We start from the raw sequence: 25,467 nt of genomic DNA on the forward strand, positions 1-25,467 counted from the left end.
AAGTAATAACGAGTAAACATTTATTGTATACACACAGAAAAGACAGTTTGCAAACTGGAAACATTGAAACCAGACTGTGGGATAAGGCTCAGGGGTATGTTTGTTATAAAGCTGCATAGTGGGAAAATAGCATTTATTTTTCCACAGTGATTGGTCACAATATTACAATATTTTTTTCAATTAAAATATTAAAACAATATTTATTTATTTTTGAGAGAGAGAGAGAGAGAGAGAGAGACAGAGTGTGAGCACCAAGGGGCAGAGAGAGAGAGGGAGACACAGAATCTGAAGCAGGCTCTAGGCTCTGAGCTGTCAGCACAGAGCCCAACGCGGGGCTGGGACCCACGAACCGCGAGATCATGACCCGAGCTAAAGTCAGACGCTTAACTGACTGAACCACCCAGGCGCCCCTTTAATACCTTAATGTGATTTTCTAGTATTACATAGTTCCTACTTCATCATCACATAGTGTGTGCACACTGTTAGATTTGGCTTATTATGATTTCTGATTTTCACATCTATATTAATGAGTGAAATGAGCTTACAGTTTACTCTGCTTAGTTTTGCTTGTTTTTAAACCATACAGACTGTGTATCTGACTTCTTTTGCTCAAGTTTATATTGTTAAGATTCACTCCTGGGACGCCTGTGTGGCTCAGTCTTTTGAGCGTCCAACTCTTGATTTGGGCTCAGGTCGTGATCTCCCAGTCTTGGGATCAAGCCCCGCGGTGGGTTCCACACTGGATGTGGAGCCTGCTTAAGATTTTCTCTTTCCCTCTGCTCCTCTTTCCCCGCTCGCGTGCATTCTCTCTAAAAAAAAACAAAACACAAAATTCCCTAGTAATGTTACATTAGCTACATGTACTTGATTCATTTTTGTTGCTTGCACAGCACCACAGGTAAACAAAGCCAGACCCTAGTTAAAGAGGCAAGGACAGATTTTAGTCAATAATATACTGTTGCAGTAGGAAGGAGTCCAGTGTGAACTGAACTCTGCTTTGGATTGCACAGAGGTCACTGGGTGATTTAAGGGAGTGAGGGAGGCGGGTGGAGAGGGAGAGGGAATGTGGGGCTCAGGGGACTGGGGAAAGTGAAAACTTACAAGAGGCGGAGGGGGTGTGATCCCTGTGAAATCCATCTGGGTTTGCTGACTGGAGCTTATCAAAGTTAGATTCCTACCCTTCCGCAGAGGCTGGGAGACAGGGGCCCTACCTTCAGGTGTTGGCTGGGCAAACAGCAAGTTCTTTTGGTAACTTTGAGTTTTCTCAGGAAGGTGCTTATTTAAGGGAGGCTGGGGTCAGCCTAGGGATGTGGCCTTTTTTTAAAATAAAGATATGGTCACATGTCTGAGATGTTTTGTCTTATGGACTCACAAGCTCTTTATAAACTCTGGCTACAAGTCTTTTGTTATTTGTATCACAGATCTTTTTTCTCACTCTGTGGCTTGCCCTTTCACCTTCTTAATGTTGTATTTTGATGAAAAAAGATAGAAGTTCTTAATTTTAATACAATTAGGTTTACCTGTATTTTTTGGTTTGTGCTTTCTTACGTCCTTTTTTTTTTTTTTAATTTTTTTAATTTTAGAGCGGGCACGCACAAGGTGGGGAGAGGGGCAGAGGGAGAGCCAGAGAATCCCAAGCAGGCTCCAGGCTCGGCTCAGCTCGGAGCCCAACACGGGGCTCGAACCCACAACCCTGGGATCATGACTGGAGACAAAATCCAAGAGTCAGACGCTCAACCGACTGAGTCACCCAGAAACCTCCCCCTCTTATGTCTTTTTAAAGAAATACTTTTAGAGTAATTTTAAGTTCATAGCAAAATTGGGCAGAAAGTAGAGATTTCTTGGGGCGCCTGTGGGGCTCAGACAGTTAAGCGTCCAACTCCTGACCGCAGCTCAGGTGCTGATCTCACAGTTTGTGGGATCGCACCCAGTAGGGCTGTGCGCTGGCAGGGCAGAGCCTGCTTCATATTCTTTCTCTCCCTCTCTCTTTGCCTCTCATGTACATGTGCTCTCTCGAACATTTTATTTTATTTTATTTTTAAGGTCTTGCAAACCTTTTTTTTAAAATATATATATATATATATATATATATATATATATATATATATATATTTAATCTTTATTCTTGAGAGAGAGAGACAGAGCATGAGCAGGGGAGGGGCAGAGAGAGAGGCAGACACAGAATCTGAAGCAGGCTCCACGTTCTGAGCTGTCAGCACAGAGCCCAATGTGGGGCTTGAACTGATGAGCCATTAGATCTAGACCTGAGCCGACGTCAGACTCCCAATCGACTGAGCCACCCAGGCGCGCCTCAAGTAAACATTTTAAAAAGTAGAGATTTCCTAAATTCCCCGTCCCCCACCTAAACACAGCCTCTCCAACTGTCCTCATCCCCCACCAGAGTGGTGTGTGTGTTATTACTGATGAACCTACATTGATATTCTGTTATCACCTAAAGCCCAGGGTTTACATTTAGTGTCGTACATTCTCTGGGTTTTGGCAAATGTATGACATATGTGCATCATTACAGGATCCTGGATTTCACTGCCCTAGAAATCCTGAGTGCTCTGTGTATTCATCCCTCCCTCCCCACTGACCCCTGGCAACCACCAATCTTTTTATGGTCTACACAGTTGTGTGTTTTCAGGGATGTCCTATACTTGGAACCATACAATATATAGCCTTTTCAGACTGGCTTCTTTCACCTCTGCATGCATTTAACTTTCCTCCATGTCTCTTTCAGATTTGATAGCTGTGTGTGTGTGTGTGTGTGTGTGTGTGTGTGTGTGTGTACGTACATGCAGGCACGCATGCTCAATAGTGTTCCATTGTCTGGATATACCCCTATATCCATTCACCTATTTAAGGAAATCTTTGCTTTCAACTTCTGGCAGTTATGAAAAAGCTGCTATAAACATTTGTGGTTATAAACTTTTAACTAATTTGGGTAAATACCAAGGAGCACCATTAGCTGGTGAGAGTATGTTTAGTTTTGTTAGAAACTGCAAACTGTCTTCCAAAGTGAAGGACCGTTCTGGTTTCCACCAGCATTTGGTGCTGTCTGTGTTTTGGATTTTTTTTTAATGTTTATTTTTGAGAGAGAGACAGAGAGAGAGAGAGAGAAACAGAGCACAAGTTGGGGAGGGGCGGAGAGAGAGGGAGACACAGAATCTGAAGCAGGCTCCAGGCTCTGCGCTGTCAGCACAGAGCCCAACACGGGGCTTGAACTCACAAGCCGTGAGATTATGACCTGAGCCAAAGTCGGACGCTTAATCGGCTGAACCACCCAGGCGCCCCAGGTTTTTGACATTCAAATAGACAAATAGGCGTGTAGGGGTATCTCACTGTTTCAATTTGCATTCCTTTGACATGATGTGGAGCATCTTTTTCTATGTTTATTTGCCACCTGCACATCTTCTTTGGTGTGCTGTGTCTGTTCATATCTTTTGCCCATTTTTAAATTGGGTTGTTTGTTGTTGAATTTAAGAATCATGTTTTGGGGGTTCCTGGCTGTCTCAGTCAGTAGAGCAAACGACTCATGATCTTGGGTTTGTGAGTTTGAGCCCCACGTTGGGTGTAGAGATTACTTAAAGGATATTTTAGGGGCACCTGGGTGGCTCAGTCGGTTAGGCAGCTGACTCTTGATTTTGGCTCAGGTCATGATCTTACGTCATGAGTTTGAGCCCTGTGTCAGGCTCTGCACTGACAGTGCGGAGCCTGCTTAGATTCTCTTTCTGTCTCTGTCTCTCTCTGTCTCTCTCCCCCTCTCCTGCTCACGTGTGTTCTCTCTCTCAAAATACATAAACTTAAAAAAATAATATCTTAAAAAATGATGTTTTGGATAACAGTCCTTCTTAGAATTTATACATGAGACTCCGTTCCTGTTCCACATTCCTCCCAACTTTGAGGGCATCAGTGTCATACCTTCTGCAGGGACATTTAGAACCTCAGTTCGTAGGTTTTAGAGTCTGAATTTGGGTCTCAAATTCCATGGAGCATTTGGGATGAGCTCACTCTGGCTTTGATTTTCCCCCTTCCCACTTTTTTGGACCTCAGAGAAAACTTCCCCTAAATCAAAGATACCAAGGCTCATTGCTTAAGGGGCTGTGTGGGTGTGGGTCTGATGGGGCGGGAGAGGCATGCAGGCAGCCTGGAATAGAGGAACTGCAATTCCTGTCACCTCACTGTCCAAACAAACACACGTTGCAGATGGTGCAAGTACTCTGAGTTATTAAAAGACACTTTTCCTGGGGCCCCTTGGTGGCTCGGTCGGTTAAGCGTCCGACTTCGGCTCAGATCATGACCTCACTGCTTGTGTTCGAGCCCCGCGTTGAGCTCTGTGCTGACACACAGCTCCACAGCGTAGAGCCTGCTTTGGATTCTGTCTTTGTCTCTCTGCCCCTCCCCGGCTCAAGCTCTGTCTGTCTGTCTCTCTCAAATATAAATAAACATTTAAAGAGAACACTTTTCATGGGGTGCCTGGGTGGCTTAGTCGGTTGAACATCTGACCCTTGATTTTGGCTCAGGTCATGATCTCATGATTCGTGAGTTCATGTCTGGCATCATGCTCTGCACTGACGGTGTAGAGACTGCTTAAGATTCTCTCTCTCTCTCTCTCTCTCTCTCTCTGCTCCTCCCCTGCTTGTGCATGCACACTGTCTCTCTCAAAAATAAATAAATGTTAAAAAAAAAAAAAAGACTTTTTCCCCTCTGGGCACCTGGGTGGCTCAGTTGGTTAAGCGTCCGACTTCGGCTCAGGTCATGATCTCACGGTCTGTGAGTTTGAGCCCCTCCTCGGGCTCTGTGCTGACAGCTCAGAGCCTGGAGCCTGCTTCTGATTCTGTGACTCCCTCTCTCTCTGCCCCTCCCTGGCTCAGCTTGTGCTCTGTCTCTCTCTGTCTCTAAAACATAAATAAACATTAAAAAAATTTTTTAGAATAGCCTCGGGCTACAGACAGATAGAAAGACATGCAACTTTTCACCGAAGACGTTTAATAGAGATTTCAAGGTTTGTTTGTTTGTTTTTATCTCTTAGTTTGAGTGTGGAGAAAATAGAACACTTGTACACTGTTGGTGGGAATAAAATAAAATAAAATAAAATAAATAAATGTTAAAAAAAAAAAAAAAAAAGACTTTTTTCCCCTCCGGGCACCTGGGTGGCTCAGTTGGTTAAGTGTCCGACTTCAGCTCAGGTCATGATCTCACGCTTTGTGGGCATGAGCCCGGCATCGGGCTCCCTGCCGACAGTGTAGAGCCTGCTTCAGATCCTCTGTCCCCCTCTCCCTCTGCCACTCTCCTTCCCCTGCACATGTGTGCTCTCTCTCAAAAACAAACATTAAAAAAAAAATACTTTTCCTTTCCAGATGTGCGTTCCAAATGGGAGTATGACGAGAGCCATGTGATTACAGCCCGTCGAGTGGAGAAGGTATAACCGGGCAGAGTCAGAATGTGGGGCGGGCCTTCACTCAGGACCCGTCTCTGTCCTCCGTCATCCCGACCACATCCTCCACCCCTGACTTCCAAGTTTGTTCCTTCTTTCCCTGGTGTCTCCTCTGTCTGCCTGGTTCAGCTTCATTTTCGCCAGCTGCTGTGTGAAGACAACCCCCGGTTTGTCCTGGGTCTGCTTCAGATCTGTCCATGTACCTTCTCGTTCAGAGATCTCCCTCAGGCTTCCAGTTTCGACTACCCATCCGCGATTACCTGGGCTGTCAGTTTTACCTGTAAAATTTTGTCTGGAGAAACTGTCCCCTCCCCTTCCCACTGCCGCCCTGCGGGTGTATACTCCGTCTCTGGCCCTGTGCCCTGTGCCCTGTACCTCCCCAGAGTGGGCCCTGCCTCGGGCATTTTTCCGGGTTAAGCTCACTGCTTGGGAGTGTAGCTCAGCAGTAGAGTATTTGACTGCAGGGTAAGCTTGCGACCTAACACCTTCCTCTCCCCACCCCTACCCATCAGTATCTGCTTTTTTTTTTTTTCCTCCTGGGGTTGTCACTTCTCTGGCTCCATACTCTAGCTCTTAGTCCCCATTTCAGAATATTCTCTGCCTTCTGCAGCCTGTCCAGAGCTCCTTCGGGATGATGTATGGCTCCACTCTCAGATTTGCATATTCTTTTGATTCTGGCAGCTCCCTGGGTCTGAAAGAGACCTCCTCTGGGCCTCAGCCAGGCTGACGCCTCTCGGCAACCCTCCCCAACTTTCTAACCAGCAGCCCCAGCAGGACACACGGCCCCCAACTTGGTGCTCATGGCCTCCCCCTCCAGCCCCCTCGCTGGGCACACAGGCTTCTACTCTCACCCGGTCTCCCAATGACCTTGCCCTCCCACGTTTCCTTGGTTCTCAGACGCACATAAGTCCCCCATATTTTAACACTGCCGAAATTGGAACGTGTCCTACAGTGGATTTCCACTTCAATGTGGCAGTATCTTTTCCCCCGAAAAGTGGATGTGGTGGATATCTGTTCCTTTTCTGTTGCAGCACCCCCACCCTTTTTTGAGGGGAACTCTTCCTGCCCAAATCACAGGTGTCTGGTGATAGGCCCTAAACTAGTATTCAGATCCAGGCCTCAGTGATTGGCCATGGGCCTAGGATGAAAAGAGCAAAATGGAGTTGTGATCGGAGAAGCAGGCTCCTCCTCTATTGAGCAGTTGAGTTTTGGGGGGGTGGGCGTCTGGGCATCACTGGTGGCTGTGTCACAGGCCTCAGGAGCACGTTGTCTGAGAAGGTGTGGTCTGTGTGCAGGGGGAGTGGAGAGGAGCACCTGAGGGGGAGGTCTGGGCTTCAGAGCCCTGGTTCAGGTTTTCCTGGGGATCAGTTGCTCCCCACCCCTGCCAGATGTGTTAGATGCCAGTAAATCCTTCCTTGGATGTTCACTCCTGACGGCAATGGTGATCAAATTAGTGGTGTTGACAACCAACAGTGTCTTTTTTTAAATTTTTATTATTTAAAAATTAAAAAAAAAGTTTTTTTCATTAAAAAAATATTTTTAACATTTATTCATTTTTAAGAGCTGGAGAGAGACAGAGCATGAGTTGGGGAGGGGCAGAGAGATACACACACAGAATTGGAAGCAGGCTCCAGGCTCCGAGCTGTCAGCACAGAGTCCGACATGGGGCTTGAACTCACAAACCGTGAGATTGTGACCTGAGCTGAAGTCAGATGCTTAACCATCTGAGCCATCCAGGCACCCCAGAAACTTTTTTTTTTTTAATGCTTATTTATTTTTGAGAGAGACAGAGACAGAGTGTGAGCGAGGGAGGAGCAGAGAGAGAGGGAGACACAGAATCTGAAGCAGGCTCCAGGCTCTGAGTGGTCACCACAGAGTCTGACGCGGGGTTCGAACTGACAAGCCGTGAGATCATGACCTGAGCTGAAGAGGGACACTTAACGGACTGAGCCACCAGGTGCCCAAAACCAACAGTCTCTTAGTCTAGGAAATCCAGTTCTCATGGCCCCCTGAGCACACTGCTTCCAGAACTTTTGCTGGGAGCACAGGGATGTATGTGCCAGCTTTGCTAATCACTGTGTCCCAGATGCTCAGTCTGGTCCCTGGCATCTGGGATGAACTCAACACTTGTTTGTTGACTAAAATGAACACCTGGAAGTGTTCCTTCTGCCTGGAACATCCCCCCCACCCTTGTCCATCTGGCAAATTTCCCCTCGCCCTTGCGGTCCCATCGCCAAACCTCCCTGCCCTCCACGGCCTTTCTGAGTCTTCCAGGCTGACATGGCTGTTTCCCTTTGCCTTTTTGAACCTCTGTATTCCAGAACCTCACATGGGGTACGTGCAGAGTGCATCCTCAGTGAATACTTAAGTGAAAGGGCACATGAATGTCCAGACACATCTCTCCTGCTCTCCCGCCTGCTCCAGCCTCCGTGGGCTCTCCTCTCCTTCCTCTTTGCTCGTGTCTTCTCCATCTCCGGAAACCCCCTCCCCTCATTAGCTGTCCAAACCCTGCTGGTCCCCTGAGCACTCGCTCGCTCTCCTGGTGCCTCCAGACAAATGTGATTCCTCCCCTCTCAGTCCCAGACAACTTTCTGGTCTGTCCCTCCACGGGCCTTGCCTGACTGCCTTCAGGTAGAGTCGACGTACACTCGCCCTGTTCCACCGGCAGGTCCTCGTCTGGCCATCTTTGTCAGTCAGACCAGGTCCCAAGGGACAGAGGCAGGCTCGGGATCCCTTAAGCAGTGGGGGCCTTGGGGGAGCACTATGAACGAGTGAAGACTAACTTCTCAGCCGGTGCCCAGCCAGGCCTCCTCGAGCTCTAGAACACCCGTTGGCATCCTGGGCATTGTTCCTGCGTCCGTTGTCCACCACCCTGGTGACTCAGCGGCCCCCGACTACTCATGACATCCTGGTTCCTGTTTGCCCTTTCCTCTCTCTGACTGGATTTATAGCCACAGGCCGGGCACTCTTCTAGAATCAGGGTACATCTGCAACCACAAAAAGGCAGAAGTTCCCACTCTCAGAGAGCCTACACTCGAGTGTACAGTTGGCCCCGTTATAGCCACTTGCTCGTGACCTGTTTATCCAAGCTCTCTGCTTACTGCCCTTTCTATGGCAGATTTTGGATTTGGCCGCCACTGCCAATGACCGTCCCCCATAGAGGGTGTCATCAGCCTGGCCAGGGTCGCTTCGATGGCAAGCGTGCCAGGCCGCCTAGCGGGCTGCGGGGCCGGTCAGTGGACCAGCACTGCTTCGGTCGGGCGCTGTCTCTGGTCTGCTCAGCTGTGGTCAGCTATTCACAGCAGGGCACGTGGGTGCGGAAGGCGCTTGGAGCTCTGCAAACTCTCTGGTCCCTTCTCGGTGCTTCCGTGCCTGTGGGTGTAGTCAGGGGAATGGGCACGGTCTGACCTCCGGTGCTGGTGTGCAGGGGGCGTTTGCTCAACTGAACCCACCTGCCCACACACCTGTCTTGTGGTTTCTGTAGAAGGCGAGCGAGTATCTTCTCCCGGAGTCTGTGGATCTGGAGTGTGTGAGATACTGTGTGGTGTATGACCACAACACCAGCACCCTGGAGATCGTCTTAAAAGAGGAGGAAGGTGACAACTGTGATGACAGGCCGGGTAGGTCTTGACAGTTAGGGAATAACTTCTGCCACGTACTGGGAACTATACCAGAGGCTCTCCCCGGGTCGACGCCTGCAGTCCGCAGAACATCCCTGTGAGAAATGGGCACGTCAAGAACGGGGGTGGGTCTGGCTCAGGTTTTCCCTTCCTCACAAGACGATAGGCAAGGCTGCCACAGTGTCACAGATGCTGGCAGAAGACCTGAGGCTCCTGAGTCTGAGTCGACGGACTTCATGACTCAGAGCAGTGAAAGTGACCAGAATGTCCCCATTCTCTACGCTGGTGCCCAAGCCCCGACTCTCACAGGGTGCCAGGAAGGAGGGCTGGGTAATAGCCACCTACACGGTGGCTTGTGTTCCAGGAGAACTCTGAGCTCAGGGGCCTGAATCTTTGATAATGGGCAGAAAGCCTGCCCGCCCCTGACTCTGGAGGGAGAAGCCATCTGTCTTCCAAAGCCATTTGATATACGGATGTTCTTGAAAAGCCAGTACCTTTGCTCAAAGGACACGTAGAAAGAAACGTGAGAAGCTACAGAGAATGGTTTCCTAATAGGTAACATCCCCCATTTTATAGAAGGGGAAATTGAGGCCCAGAAAGTTACATGCAGTAACTCACTCAGGGTCCCACACATGTTGAGTTATTTATTCCCACATAACGAGTTAGCCCCCAATTTGGTAGCTTAGTGCAGCAAAGGTTAATTAATTAACCAGTACCAGGTTCCGGCACAGGTCTCTCCCGAGATCGCAGTCGAGATGCTGGCCAGGGTCGCTGTCATCTGCAGGTGTCGCTGGGCCAGGACAATGTGCATCTGAGGTGTCTCACACAGGTAGGGCCAGGAGGCCTTCGTTCTGCGCCACCTAGACCTCTCCATAGGACCGCTTGCGTGGCCTTGCGACATGGCAGCTGGTTTCCCCCAGAGTGGACCATCCAAGAAGGAGAGAGAGCAAAGGAAAGGCACATGCTTTTTATAACTGACTCCTGAGACTTCCAAGGTCACTTCTGCCACATTCTGTTCATTAGAAGGAAGTCACTAAGTGCAGCTTACTCTGAAGGGATGGAGAATCAGACTCAACCTTTATTTATTTTTTTTAAATTTATTTTAAAGTTCATTTTTTATTTATTTTGAGAGAGAGATAGAGAGCAAGCAGGGGAGGGGCAGAGGGAGAGAGAATCCCAAGCAGGCTCTGTGCTGCCAGTGCAGAGCCCTATGCGGGGCTTGAACTCACAAACCGTGAGATCATGGCCTGACCGAAATCAAGAGTCAGATGCTCAACAGACTGAGCTACTCAGGTGTCCCTCAACCTTTATTTTTTTTTAATGTTTATTGATTTTGAGAGAGAGAGAGAGAGAGCACGCGTGAGCAGGGAAGGGCAGAGAGTGAAGGATGGGGCACAGAGGCTCTGTTTCTTCTGGCTCAGCTGCGAATAGGTGTGGGTGTTTCCATGGCCCCGGGGCATTCACACCACAGTGGTCACTAGGTGGCGCCAGGCTTCCACCTTTAATAAAACCAGTCTTCTGGAGGTCCTTAGTCAGGAAATTGTGCCCTGTTCCCCCAAGCTTATCTTGTTGGGTTCCAGTCTGCAATCCTAAGATTGCGGGCTGGACCCTAAAGCCATAGGAAATGGTTGTCAATAAAGATAACCCCCTCTACGTTCTATAGCTGACCTCACCTTGCCACGGGACCCCCATTCTCACTCCTTAGGAAACCACAACCACAAAACAACACAGCAAGACCTCAAACCGCACACACACGTATATCTACACCTTGCCCAGCCAAGGCTCTTTTCTCCTTTAAAATGGCATCTTTCAGGTGAACGCAGTCTTTGGGGTAAAAGACCATTTCGAGGTTTCTCTCACAATCCCTTTCCCCTTCCTACTATTAAGCACGCACCTCCCCACCCCCTCCAAGGAAATCTGTTTGTGGGTGGAGCCTCCATCACACATCCTAGAAGCAGGGGTCCATCTCTCCTGCCCTCCTGGTGAGGTGTAGCTCACCTGTGTGGCCTGTGGCCACGGGCCTCTGTCCTTGCTGTGTCTGTGGCTGACATGTCCCCATCTAGTGTGAGTCATGAGCAGTTCCCTACCCCCAGCTCTGTGCCCTCCTTCTCAGGCTTTCCATGAGTGCTGCTGGTCCCTGGGCTGTTGCTACTTTTCTCCTATCCAGCGTTAGGCTAACCACCCTCCTGTCCTGCTGTGGCAGAAATGGGGCACAGGTGGTTTTTAGGACCCCCCAGTTCCTGCAGATAAGGTGTTTTCACTTTCTCAGCTGGATCTCTTCTTAGGAACCGAGAGTACCTTTCCTTGTCTTGGCCTCTGCGGTGGGTTCTTTCTTTCTTTCTCCCTTTCTTTCTTTCTTTCTTTCTTTCTTTCTTTCTTTCTTTCTTTCTTTCTTTCTTTCTTTTTTTTTTATATTTGTTTTATTATTTTGAGAGAAAGTGAGTGGGGAGAGAGGCAGAGAGAGAGAGAGAGAGAGAGAGAGAGAGAGAGACAGACAGAAAGAATCCCAAGCAGGCTCCACACTCAGCATGAAACCCGACATGGAGCTCGATCTCACGAACCATGAGATCATGACCTGAGTCGAAATCAAGAGTTGGGTGTTGAACCGACGGAGCCACCCATGTTGCTCTGGGGCTCTTTCTCTAAACTCCTTTTACCAGGCCAAGGGCAGCCCCCTTCTTGTAGGAGAGACATTTCCCTTATGTTAAACCATCCTTCCTTCCTTGTAACATGTGGATTACAGACACTCCCCACCCTTGCCCAAATTGGGCTCTTGATATGTGTGGGTAGAGTTCCCTGGGCTGGGGCATTCACAACAACCATGGGGGGAAGCTTTGGGAATTTTTTTTTTTTTCTTCCTCTCTCAAGACAGCCTGACTTTCAAGCCAATTGTCCTCGTGCTGAGGACCAAAAATAATTGAACTTAAAGCTCCCTGCTGAATGGAAAGCCCCTTAGCCTGGAAGTCGTCCCGGCGTTTTGAAGCAGTGGGTGCCCAGTTCAACATGTATGAAGCCTCGTGTCCATGGAGAACTGAAGGTTAATGGGATTAAAAATGAATTTAAGGTTTTAAAAATATTAACCCCATGGTATCCATGGCTGGGTAGCCTGGGCCCCTGGCTATTCTCATGGCTCTCCCCTGGAATCTCTAATTATTCTCCTGGAAACTGGCCTTCTTCCATTGACCCCATGGCACCCCAATGGATAGGCCTCCAGCCAGTCATGTGACATTGGCGGGGGAGCAGCTGTCTGGTTTAAAGGCAACAGCAGTGTGTCTGGGGACTCCCCTCTCCTAGGCCCTCTGACCCTTTAGCCATTATTCAGCCTCTCGCTCAAGAGGGAGATGGTGTTGAGACACCCAGCATTCTGGTTTCCAAGCCCAGCCTTCTAGGATAGGGTTTGGCCCCTGTCTTGCCAGCTACAGGTTCTTTAGATACAGTCTCTCCCGACAGGTCTGGAGGCCATTGTTGGGCTCAGAAGCCCCTGCTGGAATTGGCTTTCTCTCTTTGGACAAAGGTTCGATATAGAAGCCTGAGTCTGTGCCCTTCCCTTTCTCCTTTAGCTGCCTCTCCAGAGTCTGCTGCATGGTATTTCTCTTTAAGGTTCAGATCCTGGCCTTGGGATATCTTGGCTTAGCCTTAATTATGTAAACTTCCTGCCATACCTATATCTATATCTATATCTATATGCATGCATATGGTCTCCTGGTGATTCTGTGGATCAGCGAGGGCATTTAAGATGAACACATTGTCAAAACCACAGTGAGCTATCACTTCACACCCACTAGAATGGCCACGATCCAAAAGACGGATGCTAAGGAGCATCAGTGAGGGTGTGGAAAAATTGGAGCACTCCTGCTTCGCTGGTCTGAGTGTCAGGTGGTGCAGGTGCTGTGAAACAGTTTGGTATTTCCTTCCAAAAGTTCATTGTAGGGGTGTCTGGGTGGCTCAGTCAGTTAAGTGTCTGACTTTGGCTCAGGTCACGATCTCATGATTCATGAGTTTGAGATTCATGATTCATTGAGCCCCCCATCGGGCCCTGTGCAGACAGAGCCTGGAGCCTGCTTTGGCTTCTGTGCCTCCCTCTCTCTCTGCCCTCTCCAGTTCATGCTCTGTCTCTCTCTCTCAAAAATAAACATTAAAAAAAATTTTTTTAAAGTTCAATGTAGAGTTACTGTATGGTTCAGTTCTGCTCCTCGGTACGTATGTGAAAACGTGCCCACAGAATCTTGCGTGCCAGTGTTCACAGCAGCACCATCTGCAATAGCCAAGATGTGGACATGGCCCTATGTGCATTGGCAGATGAATGGATAAACCAAAAGGCGGTAGACTCACATGATGAAATAGTATTCAGCCCTAAAAAAGAACAGAGTACTGGCCCACGCTACAACATGGATGAAATTTGAAGATCTTATGCGGGGCGAAAGAAGCCAGACCCAAAGCACCATTTGCATGATTCCCTTTACACAAAACGTCCAGAATGGGCAAATCTGTAGAGAGAAATTAGATCAGTGGTTGCCTCGTGCTGGGTGTTTGAAGGGAAATAAGGAGCGAAACCTAACTGGTGCAGGAGTGCCTTTTGCGGGGTGAAGGTTGCACAACTCTGTGAATACCCTAAAAACCATTACCTTACACACTTTAGGTGAATTGTCTGGTATACGATATGTGTTGTGTGTATATATTAGAGAGATTTCTCTGTTAAATCATCTTTCCTTGCAGTAACGTGGGGATCTATACAATTTAAGAGTTTACAGAAAAGAAGCATCAACTTAATTAGTAGCAAGTGGCTTTTTACATTTTATTTTTTAATGTTTGTTTTTGTGAGAGAGCGAGTGAGCAGGGACAGAGAGAAAAAGAGAGACAGAATCCGAAGCAGGCTCTAGGCTGTCAGCACAGAGCCCGACGCAGGGCTCAAACGCACTAACCACAAGATCGCGACCTGAGCCGAAGTTGGACACCCAACCAACTGAGCCACCCAGGCGGGCCCCTTAAATTTTAGTTATTAACACTCCTCTCCATTTATATTTGCTCAGTTTCCTAGACCGCTGCTTTTCCAGACAGGTGACCATCTACTGGAGCTCAGGGTGAATGGTGCGCACACAGGGGACATTCACCTCTTTGGTCTCCGCTCTTAGGACTGGTGCCTGGCGCTGCCGTCGAGTGTGGCAGGGCCCTGGCCAACCTCACCCGCCACCCCGTCTGCATCCTGAGAGGAGGCTATCAGGGCTTCTCGGCCATATACCACTTCTTCCGGACGCAGAAGATCATCTGGATGCCACAGGTAAGGCAGGGTATCCAGCACAGGCAGGCTCAGGTGGGACCCCAGTCTTCCCCAGGGGACGGAGGGGTAGGGAGCTGGGGTAGAGGAAAGAGGAGGCCGGTGACAGGGAGACGTAGAAGGGATGTAGGAGCCTGTGCTTGGGAAATGAACTTGGGGCAGCAGGAGGTCCAGGCCACTGTGACGGGGCAGCAGGAGGTCCAGGCCACTGTGACGAATTTATCATCGCCAGGTTCAAGCCAGAGTTAGCGTGGTGTTTAAGAGGTGGGGCCCGTCCAGAGTGGAGGGATCCCTGAGGGGAGGGGGCTCCAGGTGGTGGGCCATCACCAAAGACCAGCAGGGGCACCATGATTTGAGGCTGCCTCTCCATTGGCGGCTGTCTGAACCCACAAGGCCTGACTGGTCCAGAGGACCCAAGAAAGGGTGAGCTAGCATCCCTACCTATGAGGAGTTCTTGGCTAGCGGGGGAGACCAGGGGCACCCTAGGTATCTGGAGCCTCCAGAGGCACCTCCTAGAGCCAAACCGGAAGGAGGAGGAGCTGGTGAGCGGGAGAAGTGGATGCAGGGGTGGCCTTGACCTGCAGGCCGGGGGGGGGGGGGGGCTGGTCCCTGGAGGGCAGTGTCAAGCTTATTGGAGGGTCTGAAGACAGTGGAATGTAAACATTCCGGGGGGGGGGTTCCTTCTTTCCGATAATTGCCTTTAGCTTTTTGCCCTTAGTGTCTTAGGCTGATTCATAAATTCTGGCCACTTCCAATCTAATCCTAAAATGATTGGGGAAGTGTGCATATAAACTGGATTTTTTCAGACATACGTGGTGAAATATTTATGGGTAAAACAATATAATGTCTGGAACTTCCTTCAGAATAATCCAGGGTGGGTTGGGAAGTTGGTGAGGGAATAGAGAAAACAAAATTGGCCACTAGTTGGTCATGTTTGCAAATGAGTGATCTTCACAGGGGTTTATGATGTGCGTCTCTGCTCTTGTATATTTTTGAAATAATTTTTAAAAGTTTAATGTTTATTTTTGAGAGAAAGACCGTGGGGGAGGGGCAGAGAGACAGGGAGACACAGAATCCAAAGCAGGCTCCAGGCTCTGAGCTGTTAGCACAGAGCCCGACGCAGGGCTGGAACCCACGAACCATGAGATCATGACTTGAGCCGAAATCAAGAGTTGGACACTCAACCGACTGAGCCACCTAAGGACCCCTGAAATAATTAAAAAAAAATTTTTTTTAATGTTTTATTTTTTGAGACAGAGAGAGACAGAATGTGAGCAGCCGTCGAGGAGGGCAGAGACAGAGAGGGACACACAGAATCGGAAGCATGCTCCAGGCTCTGAGCTATCAGCACAGAGCCGACATGGGTCTCGAACTCACAAGCCTTCGAGCTGTGAGATCATGACCTGAGCTGAAGTCAGCTGCTCAACTGACTGAGCCACCCAGGCGCCCGTGAAATAATTTTTTTGAAGGAGAGTAAAAAGATTCAGTCCAGTGCAAGCTAGGCTCGTGTACCATTCCAATCTCAGATCTGGATCAAATCTCAGTTCTTCCATCCCACAGAGCTGGAAGACAGTCTTCGGTTTGTGGGGGTGGGAGTCGCAAGGGGGGTGGGTTAGCTATAGGGACCTCTGTTCTCTGCCCGGCTCCTGGGCCTGTGACTGTGGTGCTGGGGGTCCAGAGTGGGACCCGTCTTGTCAGACTGGCTGCCCTCAGTGGTGGGGAAATGCCTCCTCACTCTGGCCCAGCCTTGTTCTGTCTGTTGCCGGTGGCCTTAGCTGCTGGTTTTCCTGGGACCTGGTTCAGGGGGCCCATTTATTACTAAGGATCTTTCAGAGAAACCCCGCTGAGACCTCCTGCCAGAAGCACCCCCAATTAATGTTTTCCTCTGGCAGTCCGTGACCCCTGACCATGTCCACACTCCTTCACCTGAATTCCTGAAGGAGCCACAAGGGAGTGATGGTAAGGAAAGAGACCCAGGCCGACCTTGCTGCAGCTGCTCCTTATCTTGACTCAGCTGCCCCAGCCAGCCTGGGCACAAAGGCAGAGGCTCCTGTCTGAGGTTGTACGTGTTCCCATATCCAGGCTATTCATGTCTACCTGCCCTCCTTCGTCTGACGTAACCATGGTTTGATTTTCAGCTCACCAGGTGTATAGCCCGTCTCCCCATCCTGCCAGACACTCCTTGCTCCGAGAGGAGCCCCCCGTTATTGGCCTTTTAGTGTGTGAAATAAGCATTTCTCTGCAAACATCACACTGCTGATAACTCACCCCCTGCCCTTTTTTAAAAAAAGCTTTAGTAAAGTATAACGGACATAGGATGAACTGCACATATTTAAATGTACATTTGGGTCAGCGTTGACATGTGTATACACCTGTGACTTGCCCTTGGCCCCAGTCTTAGCATAGATTGGGAAGAGGGGTGGCTGGTGGTGGTAGCTAGCAGTGCCTGCAGGGGTGAGTTCTGCCCCGGGATCTGTGGCCCTCTATAGAATGTAGGCACCTAGTATTTGTCCCTGTTTGGGACTTTCGTTAGTAATTCCTGGGCAAGGATGAAAGCCCCACTCGCCTCCTGCTTTGTGCTTTGATGTGCTATAAAGCAGGGGTGTCCCTGCTGCTCCCCAAGGAACTCCCAGGAGGGGTGATGGGAGCACTGAACCCCGCTTCAGACGCAGCCACTGGCAACTTCCTCTATTTTACATGTGGCCTCCCTTAAATAAAGTTTCGCTCAGAGCAAAAGCTTCTGGGACTAAAATGTGAAGACCACACTAGAGAGAGATGGTGGTGAGCCCGGTGGGGGGGGGGGGCTGGTGCCGTCAGATCGCACTTGAGAAAGATGGTGATTGCGGTGCAGAAAGCAGACCCGTGGGGGGCAGGTGGGTCTGGGAATGGCGAGGAGAGGGCAGCTTTAAGAAGCACTTAGGGGGCACCTGGGTGGCTCGGTTGATTAAGCAGCCGACTTCGGCTCAGGTCACGATTTCACAGTCCGTGTGTTCGAGCCCTGTGTCGGGCTCTGTGCTGACAGCTCAGAGCCTGGAGCCTGTTTCAGATTCTGTGTCTCCCTCTCTCTGACCCTCCCCCATTCATGCTCTGTCTCTCTCTGTCTCAAAAATAAATAAACGTTAAAAAAAATTAAAAAAAAAAAAAAGAAGCACTTAGGCAGTGGCACTGATTAGACTTGGGGAGGGAGGAGGCGGGGGCAGGACATGGTGGGGAAGGGAGGAGCCTGGAATAGTGCCCTGGTTCCCGGTGTGGGTGACAGGTGGGGGGACACGGAAGGAGGCGGCAGTGTGGGGCAAGGGCAGTGGGCTTCATTTGGACATCCTTGTCGACATAGGTATCAAAACCATGTCATCTAGAATTAACATGCCCTTGCCCTTTACAGCACAGTGTGCTTCCTCCCTGCCACACGGCCACAGGAAAGGAAGCTGGTTTGAAAGCAGCGGGAATAGCAGACAGATCTGTGTCGTGTGTTCAGTGAGATTTTCCGGATGAAACTAGGAGGGTTTCCTTTGGCTCCAGCAAGCTGAGCATCCTGGGTGATGTCAGCCCGGGCTCTGGGGAAGCCTTGGGTCAGTAGCAGGCCTGCCTGCAGGTGGAAGGGTCACTCGTCCCTTTCACATGCTTGAGAATTGGCTCGGCTTGGTGTCTGCTCTTGGAGAAAGGTTTTTTGAGGCTGACAGCTTGGGAAGAATGTGGGTTTGCAGTGGGCTCACTGGGAGAGCTCGTGTGCTGAGGCCAGAAGGCTCTGAAGCCTCTGAAATGAACAGCCAAGTAGCCTGCGGGACTTAATGATGAACATTTTGGGTGATGGTGGGGTTCGGAGCTGACGGCCAAGAAAGAATTCTTGAAGGCGTCTTTGGTGCAAAAAGGTGATTTTATGAAAGCACAGGGACAGAACCCGTGGGCAGGAAGAGCTGCACTGGGGCTGTGCAGAGTGACTGCCTGTATCCTGTGGAGGTGGGGGAGGTAAAGTCCAGAGGAAGTTTCTTAAAGGGATTTCCATATGCCAAAGAGGATTAACAGATTACTGGAGCCCTAGCTATTGTCCAGCTAAGGTTGTTTTTCCCTCTAGGAAAGCATTATCATTAAGATAGCAGGGAGTTCTTGGGGATTAGGCGATTCATGAGATATTTGTAAACTGATGGAGATGCTATCAGTTTAACCATTTGTTTCCTGTCCTTTCCTTTGTCCTTGGGCAGCCGGGAGTGCCTCAGGAATGTCACACATATCCCACCTGGAGGGTGGGGAGGTTGTGCTAGCTGGCGCTTGGTGCTTGGTTGGTGGCTTGCCTATGGTCCCTCATCACTTAATGTTATTTCTTTCTCTTTTTAAAAAACGTTTGTTTATTTATTTTGAGAGAGAGAGTGAGCATGCCTGCAAATGGGGGAGGGCCAGAGAGAGAGGGAGAGAGAATCTCAAGCAGGCTCCATGCTATCAGGTCAGAGCCCGACATGGGGCTCGATCTCAATGAACCATGAGATTAAGACCTGAGCCGAAATCAAGACTCTTAACTGACTGAGCCACCCAGGCGCCCCAGATGTTATTTCTGAGTCCATCTTGGGGCCAGAGGCATTTTAGAGCTAGGTTTGACCTTTGAAATTACATAGATCAGCATTTCCCGTGAAACACTCATGGAAAAAAGGGACCTCTAAACAGATCATATTGGAAACAATAGTGTATACAATGCTAGTGGGTTTTGTTTGTTTGTTTTCTTGACATTATGCCTGGGTTTTATTTTACTAAATATCACAAGTAGATTTTCAACCCATACCAACAATAAATATATAGCTACTGTATTATTACAAGCATCTGAGCTACAAAAACTCAGCCCAGGGAACCACTGGGAAGATTTTCAACAGTTCCCTGGAGGCACATTTTGAGAGTAGTCTTAGACTGGCATGCTTTATTCGCTGTTTTCCAACTAGTTTATAAATTAGCATTTGATGACAATTTTTTTTCTAACCACTTTCTAACACTCTCGTCCTCTTTCCTTGAAACAGATTTTGTAATTTTTTTTCAGTTTTATTGCGATATAATGGACACAGAGCCTGTGTCAAGTTTAAAGGGTACAGTGTGTTAATTCGACAATTTTTGGTGTGGTGGTGAGAACACTTAAGATCTACTCTCCCAGCAACTTTCAAGTACGATGCAGTATTTTTTTTTTTTTTTTAATTATTTTTTAATGTTTATTTATTTTTGAGAGAGAGACAGAGCACAAGTAGGGGAGGGACAGAGAGAGAGAGAGAGAGAGAGAGAGAGAGAGAGGGAGGGAGACACAGAATCCTAAGCAGGCTCCAGGCTCTAAGAAGTTAGCACAGAGCCCGGTGCAGGACTTGAACCCACAAACCATGAGATCATGACCTGAGCCAAAGTGGGACACTTAACCGACTGCGCCACCCAGGTGCCCCTGTATTACAGTATTGTTAACTAAAGTTCCCATGTTGTACATTAGATCCTCAGAATTTGTGCCTCTTATATCTGGAAGTTTGTACCCTTTTGACCAACATCTCCCATTTCCCTATCCCCCAGCCCCCTGCAACCACCATTCCACTCTCTGTTTCTATGAATTTGGCCATTTTAGATTCCTCCTCATATAAGTGAGATCAGGCAGTATTGGTCTTTCTCTATCTGACTTACATGCATACCTTGGAAATACTGTGGGTTTGGTTCCAGACCACTACAATAAAGCAAATAGTGCAATAAAGCCAATCAGATGACTTTTTTTTGGTGTATATAAAAGTTCTGTTTAGACGATACTGTAGTCTATTAAGTGCACGAAAGCATTACATCTAAAAAAAAAAAAAAAACCAATGAATGTACCTTAATTAAAAATACTTTATTACTGGGGAGCCTGGGTGGCTCAGTTGGTTGAACATCTGACTTTGGCTTAGGTCATTCATGGTTCATGGGTTCAAGCCCTGAATCGTGCTGTCTGCTCAGCACAGAGCCTGCCTTGGATCCTCTGTACCCCTAGCTCTCTGCCCCTCCCCCACTTGTGTGCTCTTTCTTTCTCTCAAAAATAAACATCAAAAAAATTTTTTTTTTTTTTTTAAATTTTTTTTTCAACGTTTTTTATTTATTTTTGGGACAGAGACAGAGCATGAACGGGGGAGGGGCAGAGAGAGAGGGAGACACAGAATCGGAAACAGGCTCCAGGCTCCGAGCCATCAGCCCAGAGCCTGACGCGGGGCTCGAACTCACGGACCGCGAGATCGTGACCTGGCTGAAGTCGGACGCTCAACCGACTGCGCCACCCAGGCGCCCCTCAAAAAAATTTTTTTGAAGTACTTTATTACTTAGCAATGCTAGCCATCATCTGAGCTTTCAGTGAGTCATAATCACTGATCAGAGATCACCATAATACATAGAATAATAATGAAAAGGTTAGAAATTTTGTGAGAGTTACCAAAATGTGATAGAGAGAAGTGATCAGATGCTGTTGGAAAAATGCCACTGATAGACTTGCCCGATGCAGCGTTGCCACAAATGTTGTTTGTAAAAAAAAGAAAAAGAAAAAGGCAGTATCTTTGAAGTAAAATAAAGTGAAGCATAATAAAAGGAGGTATTCCTGTGTTTCACTTAGCATAATGCCCTCAGGGTCCACCCATGTTGTCACAAATGGCAAGATGTCCTTCTTTCTCGTAACTGAGTAATACTCCGTTCTGTATACATACCACGTTTCTTTACCCATTCATCTGTCGATGGACACGTAGGTTGTTTCTGTGTCTTGGCTACTATGGGTAATGTTGCAAGGAACATGGGAGATATTCCTTTCTCAAAATAGTGATTTCGTTTCTTTTGGGTATATACCAAGAAGTGGGATGGCTGGATCATATGGTAGTTCTATTTTTAAGTTTTTAAAAAAAACTCCATACTGTTTTCTATAGTGACTGTAATGAGCGGATTTTTTTTTTTTTTTTAATCACAGGACTTTCTTGAACCTTTACTTGTTAATGTACACTGTCGATTTCTTTTTTTTTTTTTTTTAATTTTTATCTTTAACATTTATTTATTATTGAGAGACAGAGCATGAGCATGAGCATGGGAGGGGCAGAGAGAGGAGGAGACACAGACTATGAAGCAGGCTCCAGGCTCTGAGCTGTCAGCACAGACCTGACACGGGCCCAAACTCACAAACCGCGAGATCATGACCTGAGTCGAAGTCGGGCACTTAACCGACTGAGCCACCCAGGCACCCCTCTCCCTCTTTTTTTTTTTTTTTTTTTTTTTAGTGTTTATTCATTTTTTGAGAGAGAGAGGGAGAGGGGAAGAGAGAGAGAAAGAGAGAGGTGGGGGGAGGGGCAGAGAAAGAGGGAGACAGAATTTGAAGCAGGCTCCAGGCTTCCAGCTGTCAGCACAGACCCCGACAAGAGACTTGAACTTGTAAACCATGAGATCATGACCTGGCCAAAGTCGGATGCTCAACCGACTAAGCCACCTAGGCACCCCTGTACATTGTCAATTTCTGAGATGGGGATGTCAGGTACAGCTTCCCATATGTACTTGATTCTCTGAAGCTTTTTTCATAGTGCATTGCGAAGGGACCACAGTTTCCTAGAACGTGCTTTGGGAAATGTAGGATCTTTGTTTTTCAAAGAAACCCCAATTTTTCATATTATAACTTTGGACCTGGAATGCAGTGAGTCTCCATTTAAGTGGTGTCCTGTTCTCCCTACCTGTCTACATCAGAACTCCTCAGAATTTATTTCCTGATGACAAATAGGCTCCGTGTGGGTAGTTTCATTCTTTTTTTAAAAAAAATTTTTTTTTTCAACGTTTTATTATTTATTTTTGGGACAGAGAGACAGAGCATGAACGGGGGAGGGACAGAGAGAGAGGGAGACACAGAATCGGAAACAGGCTCCAGGCTCTGAGCCATCAGCCCAGAGCCCGACGCGGGGCTCGAACTCACGGACCGTGAGATCGTGACCTGGCTGAAGTCGGACGCTTAACCGACTGCGCCACCCAGGCGCCCCAGTTTCATTCTTTTTTTAAAGAAGGTATTAAAAGTTTGGTGGCCTCCAAAAATAATAGGATATAATTATAATATACAGTTATATAATTAAAAGGCTATCCTTTCAGTAATTATATAATTATGATATATCATAACATAAGGCTGTCCCCTCTCCCTATCCTACTGAGCACACCCTGGATTTACACAGTTCTGCGTCAAGGGGGATTAGACACCAATTTTCGTGCACCCAGAAAAGTGCACACAGGTGCCGTGGGGGTAAGTGGGACGTTGGTGTTCAGATGCAGTGTGCTGTACAATGATTCAGTGGCTCCGCCCGTCTCTTACTACCAGCCTTCTAACTTCTTATTCAAGTTCTTACTTGTCAGTCTCTCTGAATGCCCACATGTCCGTCTCATTCACTGTTCTGGATTATCTTTTTTTTTTAAGTTTATTTAATTTTTTTAAATTTTTTTTAACGTTTATTTATTTTTGAGACAGAGAGAGACAGAGCATGAATGGGGGAGGGTCAGAGAGAGGGAGACACAGAATCCGAAACAGGCTCCAGGCTCTGAGCCGTCAGCACAGAGCCCGACGCGGGGCTCGAACTCACGGACAGCGAGATCATGACCTGGCCGAAGTCGGCCACTTAACCGACTGAGCCACCCAGGTGCCCCTTTTTTTAAGTTTATTTACTTTGAGAGAGAGAGATAGTGAGCAAGCTGGGGAGGGGCAGAGAGGGGGGGGAGGGAGGGAGGGAGAGAGAGAGAGAGAGAAAGAAAGAAAGAATCCCAAGCAGGCTCCACACTGCCAGCACAGAGCCCAGTGTGGGGCTCAAACCCACAAACCATGAGATCATGACCCAAGCTGAAATCTAGAGTTGGACACCTAACTGACTGAGTCACCCAGACGCCCCTCTGGAGTATCTTTTTAAGTTTGTTTGCTAAGCCACATTTTGAGAGACAAAAAACAAAAACAAAAAAACAAAAAAAACAAAATAAAAAAAATTTTCTTCCCTAGGGAAAGAAAATACTACTATATTGTTATATACCATACATATTCTCTATAGTACTTTCTCCTTCCTTTCAGGAACTGGATGCATTTCAGCCCTACCCTGTTGAAATAATTCCAGGTAGAATCTACCTGGGCAATTTCAGGCAAGCCTGTGACCCGAAAATTCAGAAAGATTTGAAAATCAAAGCACATGTCAACGTCTCCATGGAGGCAGGGCCATTGTAAGTAGAAATACTATTGATTTTTAAAAATTAAGTATGTATGTAAGATCCCTGGTGCTGTGCATTTATAGAGCTGAAGGCTCTGTACTTACCATCATCTGTTCCTGGTTTATAGTCTATTTCCTGGCTTGGCCATGGCACCCTCTGCCTCTAACTGAGACTCAGTACTTGCCCTTTAAATCTCACCACAGTCAGGGGCACCTGGGTGGCTCAGTCAGTTAAGCGTCTGACTTTGGCTCAGGTCGTGATCTCACAGTTCATGGGTTCAAGCCCTGCATCGGGCTCTGTGCTGACAGCTCAGAGCCTGGAGCCTGCTTTGGACTCTGTCTCCTTCTCTCTCTGCCCCTCCCTCACATGTACTCTGTCTCTCTCTCAAAAATAGACCATAAAAAAAAATTAAAATGAATGTACTCATAAAAAAAAAACAACTCACCACAATTAATGCTTTCCTGGCATTTAGCATTATGGAGCAAAGTATCCTGTGTTTCCCTGCTTTGCTTATCTTAGGCCCTCTGAGAAATGACCCCCGTCTTAGTCCTTTGGGACTGCTATGGCAGAATACCATAGACTGATGGTTCTGGTGATTCATAAAACAAATTTACTTTCTCACCGTGTGGAGGCTGGGGAAATTCAAGATCAAGTCGATTTCATTCCTGGAGACAGCCTGCTTCCTGACTCATAGATACCCCTATTTTTACTGTGTCCTCACATGGTGGAAGGGGCAAGGGGGTGATCTGGGGCCTTTTGTACAAGGGTGTTAATCCCATCCATGAGGGCTCCACCCTCATGACTGATTTATAGTCTCACTTTTGTTTTAAATTTTATTTTTTTAATTAACATACAAATTAGCGTATAGTGTAACAACGATTTCAGGAGTAGATTCCTTAATGACCCTTACCCATTTAGCTCATGCCCCCTCCCATACCCCCTCCAGTAAGCCTCTGTTTGTCATCCATATTTAGGAGTCTCTTATGCTTTGTCTCCTTTCCTGTTTTTATATTATTTTGTTTCCCTTCCCTTATGTTCATCTATTTTATCTCTTAAATTCCTCATAGGAGTGAAGTCATATGATAGCTGTATTTCTCTAATTTCACTTAGCATTAATACCTTCTAGTTCCATCCACATCCTTGCAAATGGCAAGATTTCATTCTTTTTGATAGCCGAGTAATACTCCATTGTATATATAGACCACATCTTCTTTATCCATTCATCCATCGATGGACATTTGGGCTCTTTCCATCCTTTGGCTATTGTTGATAGTGCTGCTATAAACATTGGGGTGCATGTGTCCCTTCGAAACAGCACACATGTATCCCTTGGATAAATACCTAGTAGTGCAATTGCTGGGTCGTAAGGTAGTTCTGTTTTTAGTTTTTTGAGGAACCTCCATACTCTTTTCCAGAGTGGCTGCACCAGTTTGCATTCCCATTTACAGTCTCACTTTAAACAACCCCCAAATCCCAGACAAAACGTGAGAGTGAGGGCTTTCAGACAATGGCCAGCAGACAGCACAGGAGATTGATTCCTCAGACAAGGGAAAAAAAAAAAAAAAAACCCAGATGAGCCCCTCAGTTGATCCAGTGTATTGGTAGGAGACTGTTCGCAAGTCACAGTACAGGAAGGGGGCCAAGACAGATTGCGTCATTCTTTCTGAGTTGAGGGTATGAAGTTGAGAATTCAGAGAGGTCAAGCTGGCTAGAATTTGCGGGAGAGAACTGCATGGAGAATAGAGAGCTGAATATAAAGAAAAGGTCTTGGGGCAGCTGGGTGGCTCACTCAGTTAAGTGTCTGAGTCTTGATTTCAGCTTAGGTCATGATCTCATGGTTCCTGAGTTCAAGCCCCACATCGGGCTCTGCGCTGACAGTGTGGAGCCTGCTTGGGATTCTCTCTTTCTACCCCTCCTGTGCATGCACTCTCTGTCTCTCTCAAAATAAATAAGATAAA

At 47.6% G+C, this 25,467-nt stretch overlaps 1 protein-coding gene across 5 annotated transcripts in view; it reads left to right on the forward strand.

Moving 5' to 3' along the window:
• Window positions 1–25,467, forward strand: part of STYXL1 (serine/threonine/tyrosine interacting like 1) — a 78,330-nt gene that overhangs the window by 28,390 nt on the left and 24,473 nt on the right. For all 5 annotated transcript variants that reach the window (XM_058710859.1, XM_058710858.1, XM_058710857.1 and 2 more), the window contains 4 exons: window positions 5,364–5,425; window positions 8,925–9,060; window positions 14,193–14,338; window positions 23,376–23,521. In XM_058710859.1, coding sequence (XP_058566842.1) covers window positions 5,364–5,425; window positions 8,925–9,060; window positions 14,193–14,338; window positions 23,376–23,521 — 490 coding nt within the window. The remainder of the gene's footprint in view (window positions 1–5,363; window positions 5,426–8,924; window positions 9,061–14,192; window positions 14,339–23,375; window positions 23,522–25,467) is intronic.

This window comes from Neofelis nebulosa, chromosome 18 (assembly GCF_028018385.1).
Source record: "Neofelis nebulosa isolate mNeoNeb1 chromosome 18, mNeoNeb1.pri, whole genome shotgun sequence".
In the NCBI taxonomy this organism is placed as follows: Eukaryota; Metazoa; Chordata; class Mammalia; order Carnivora; family Felidae; genus Neofelis; species Neofelis nebulosa.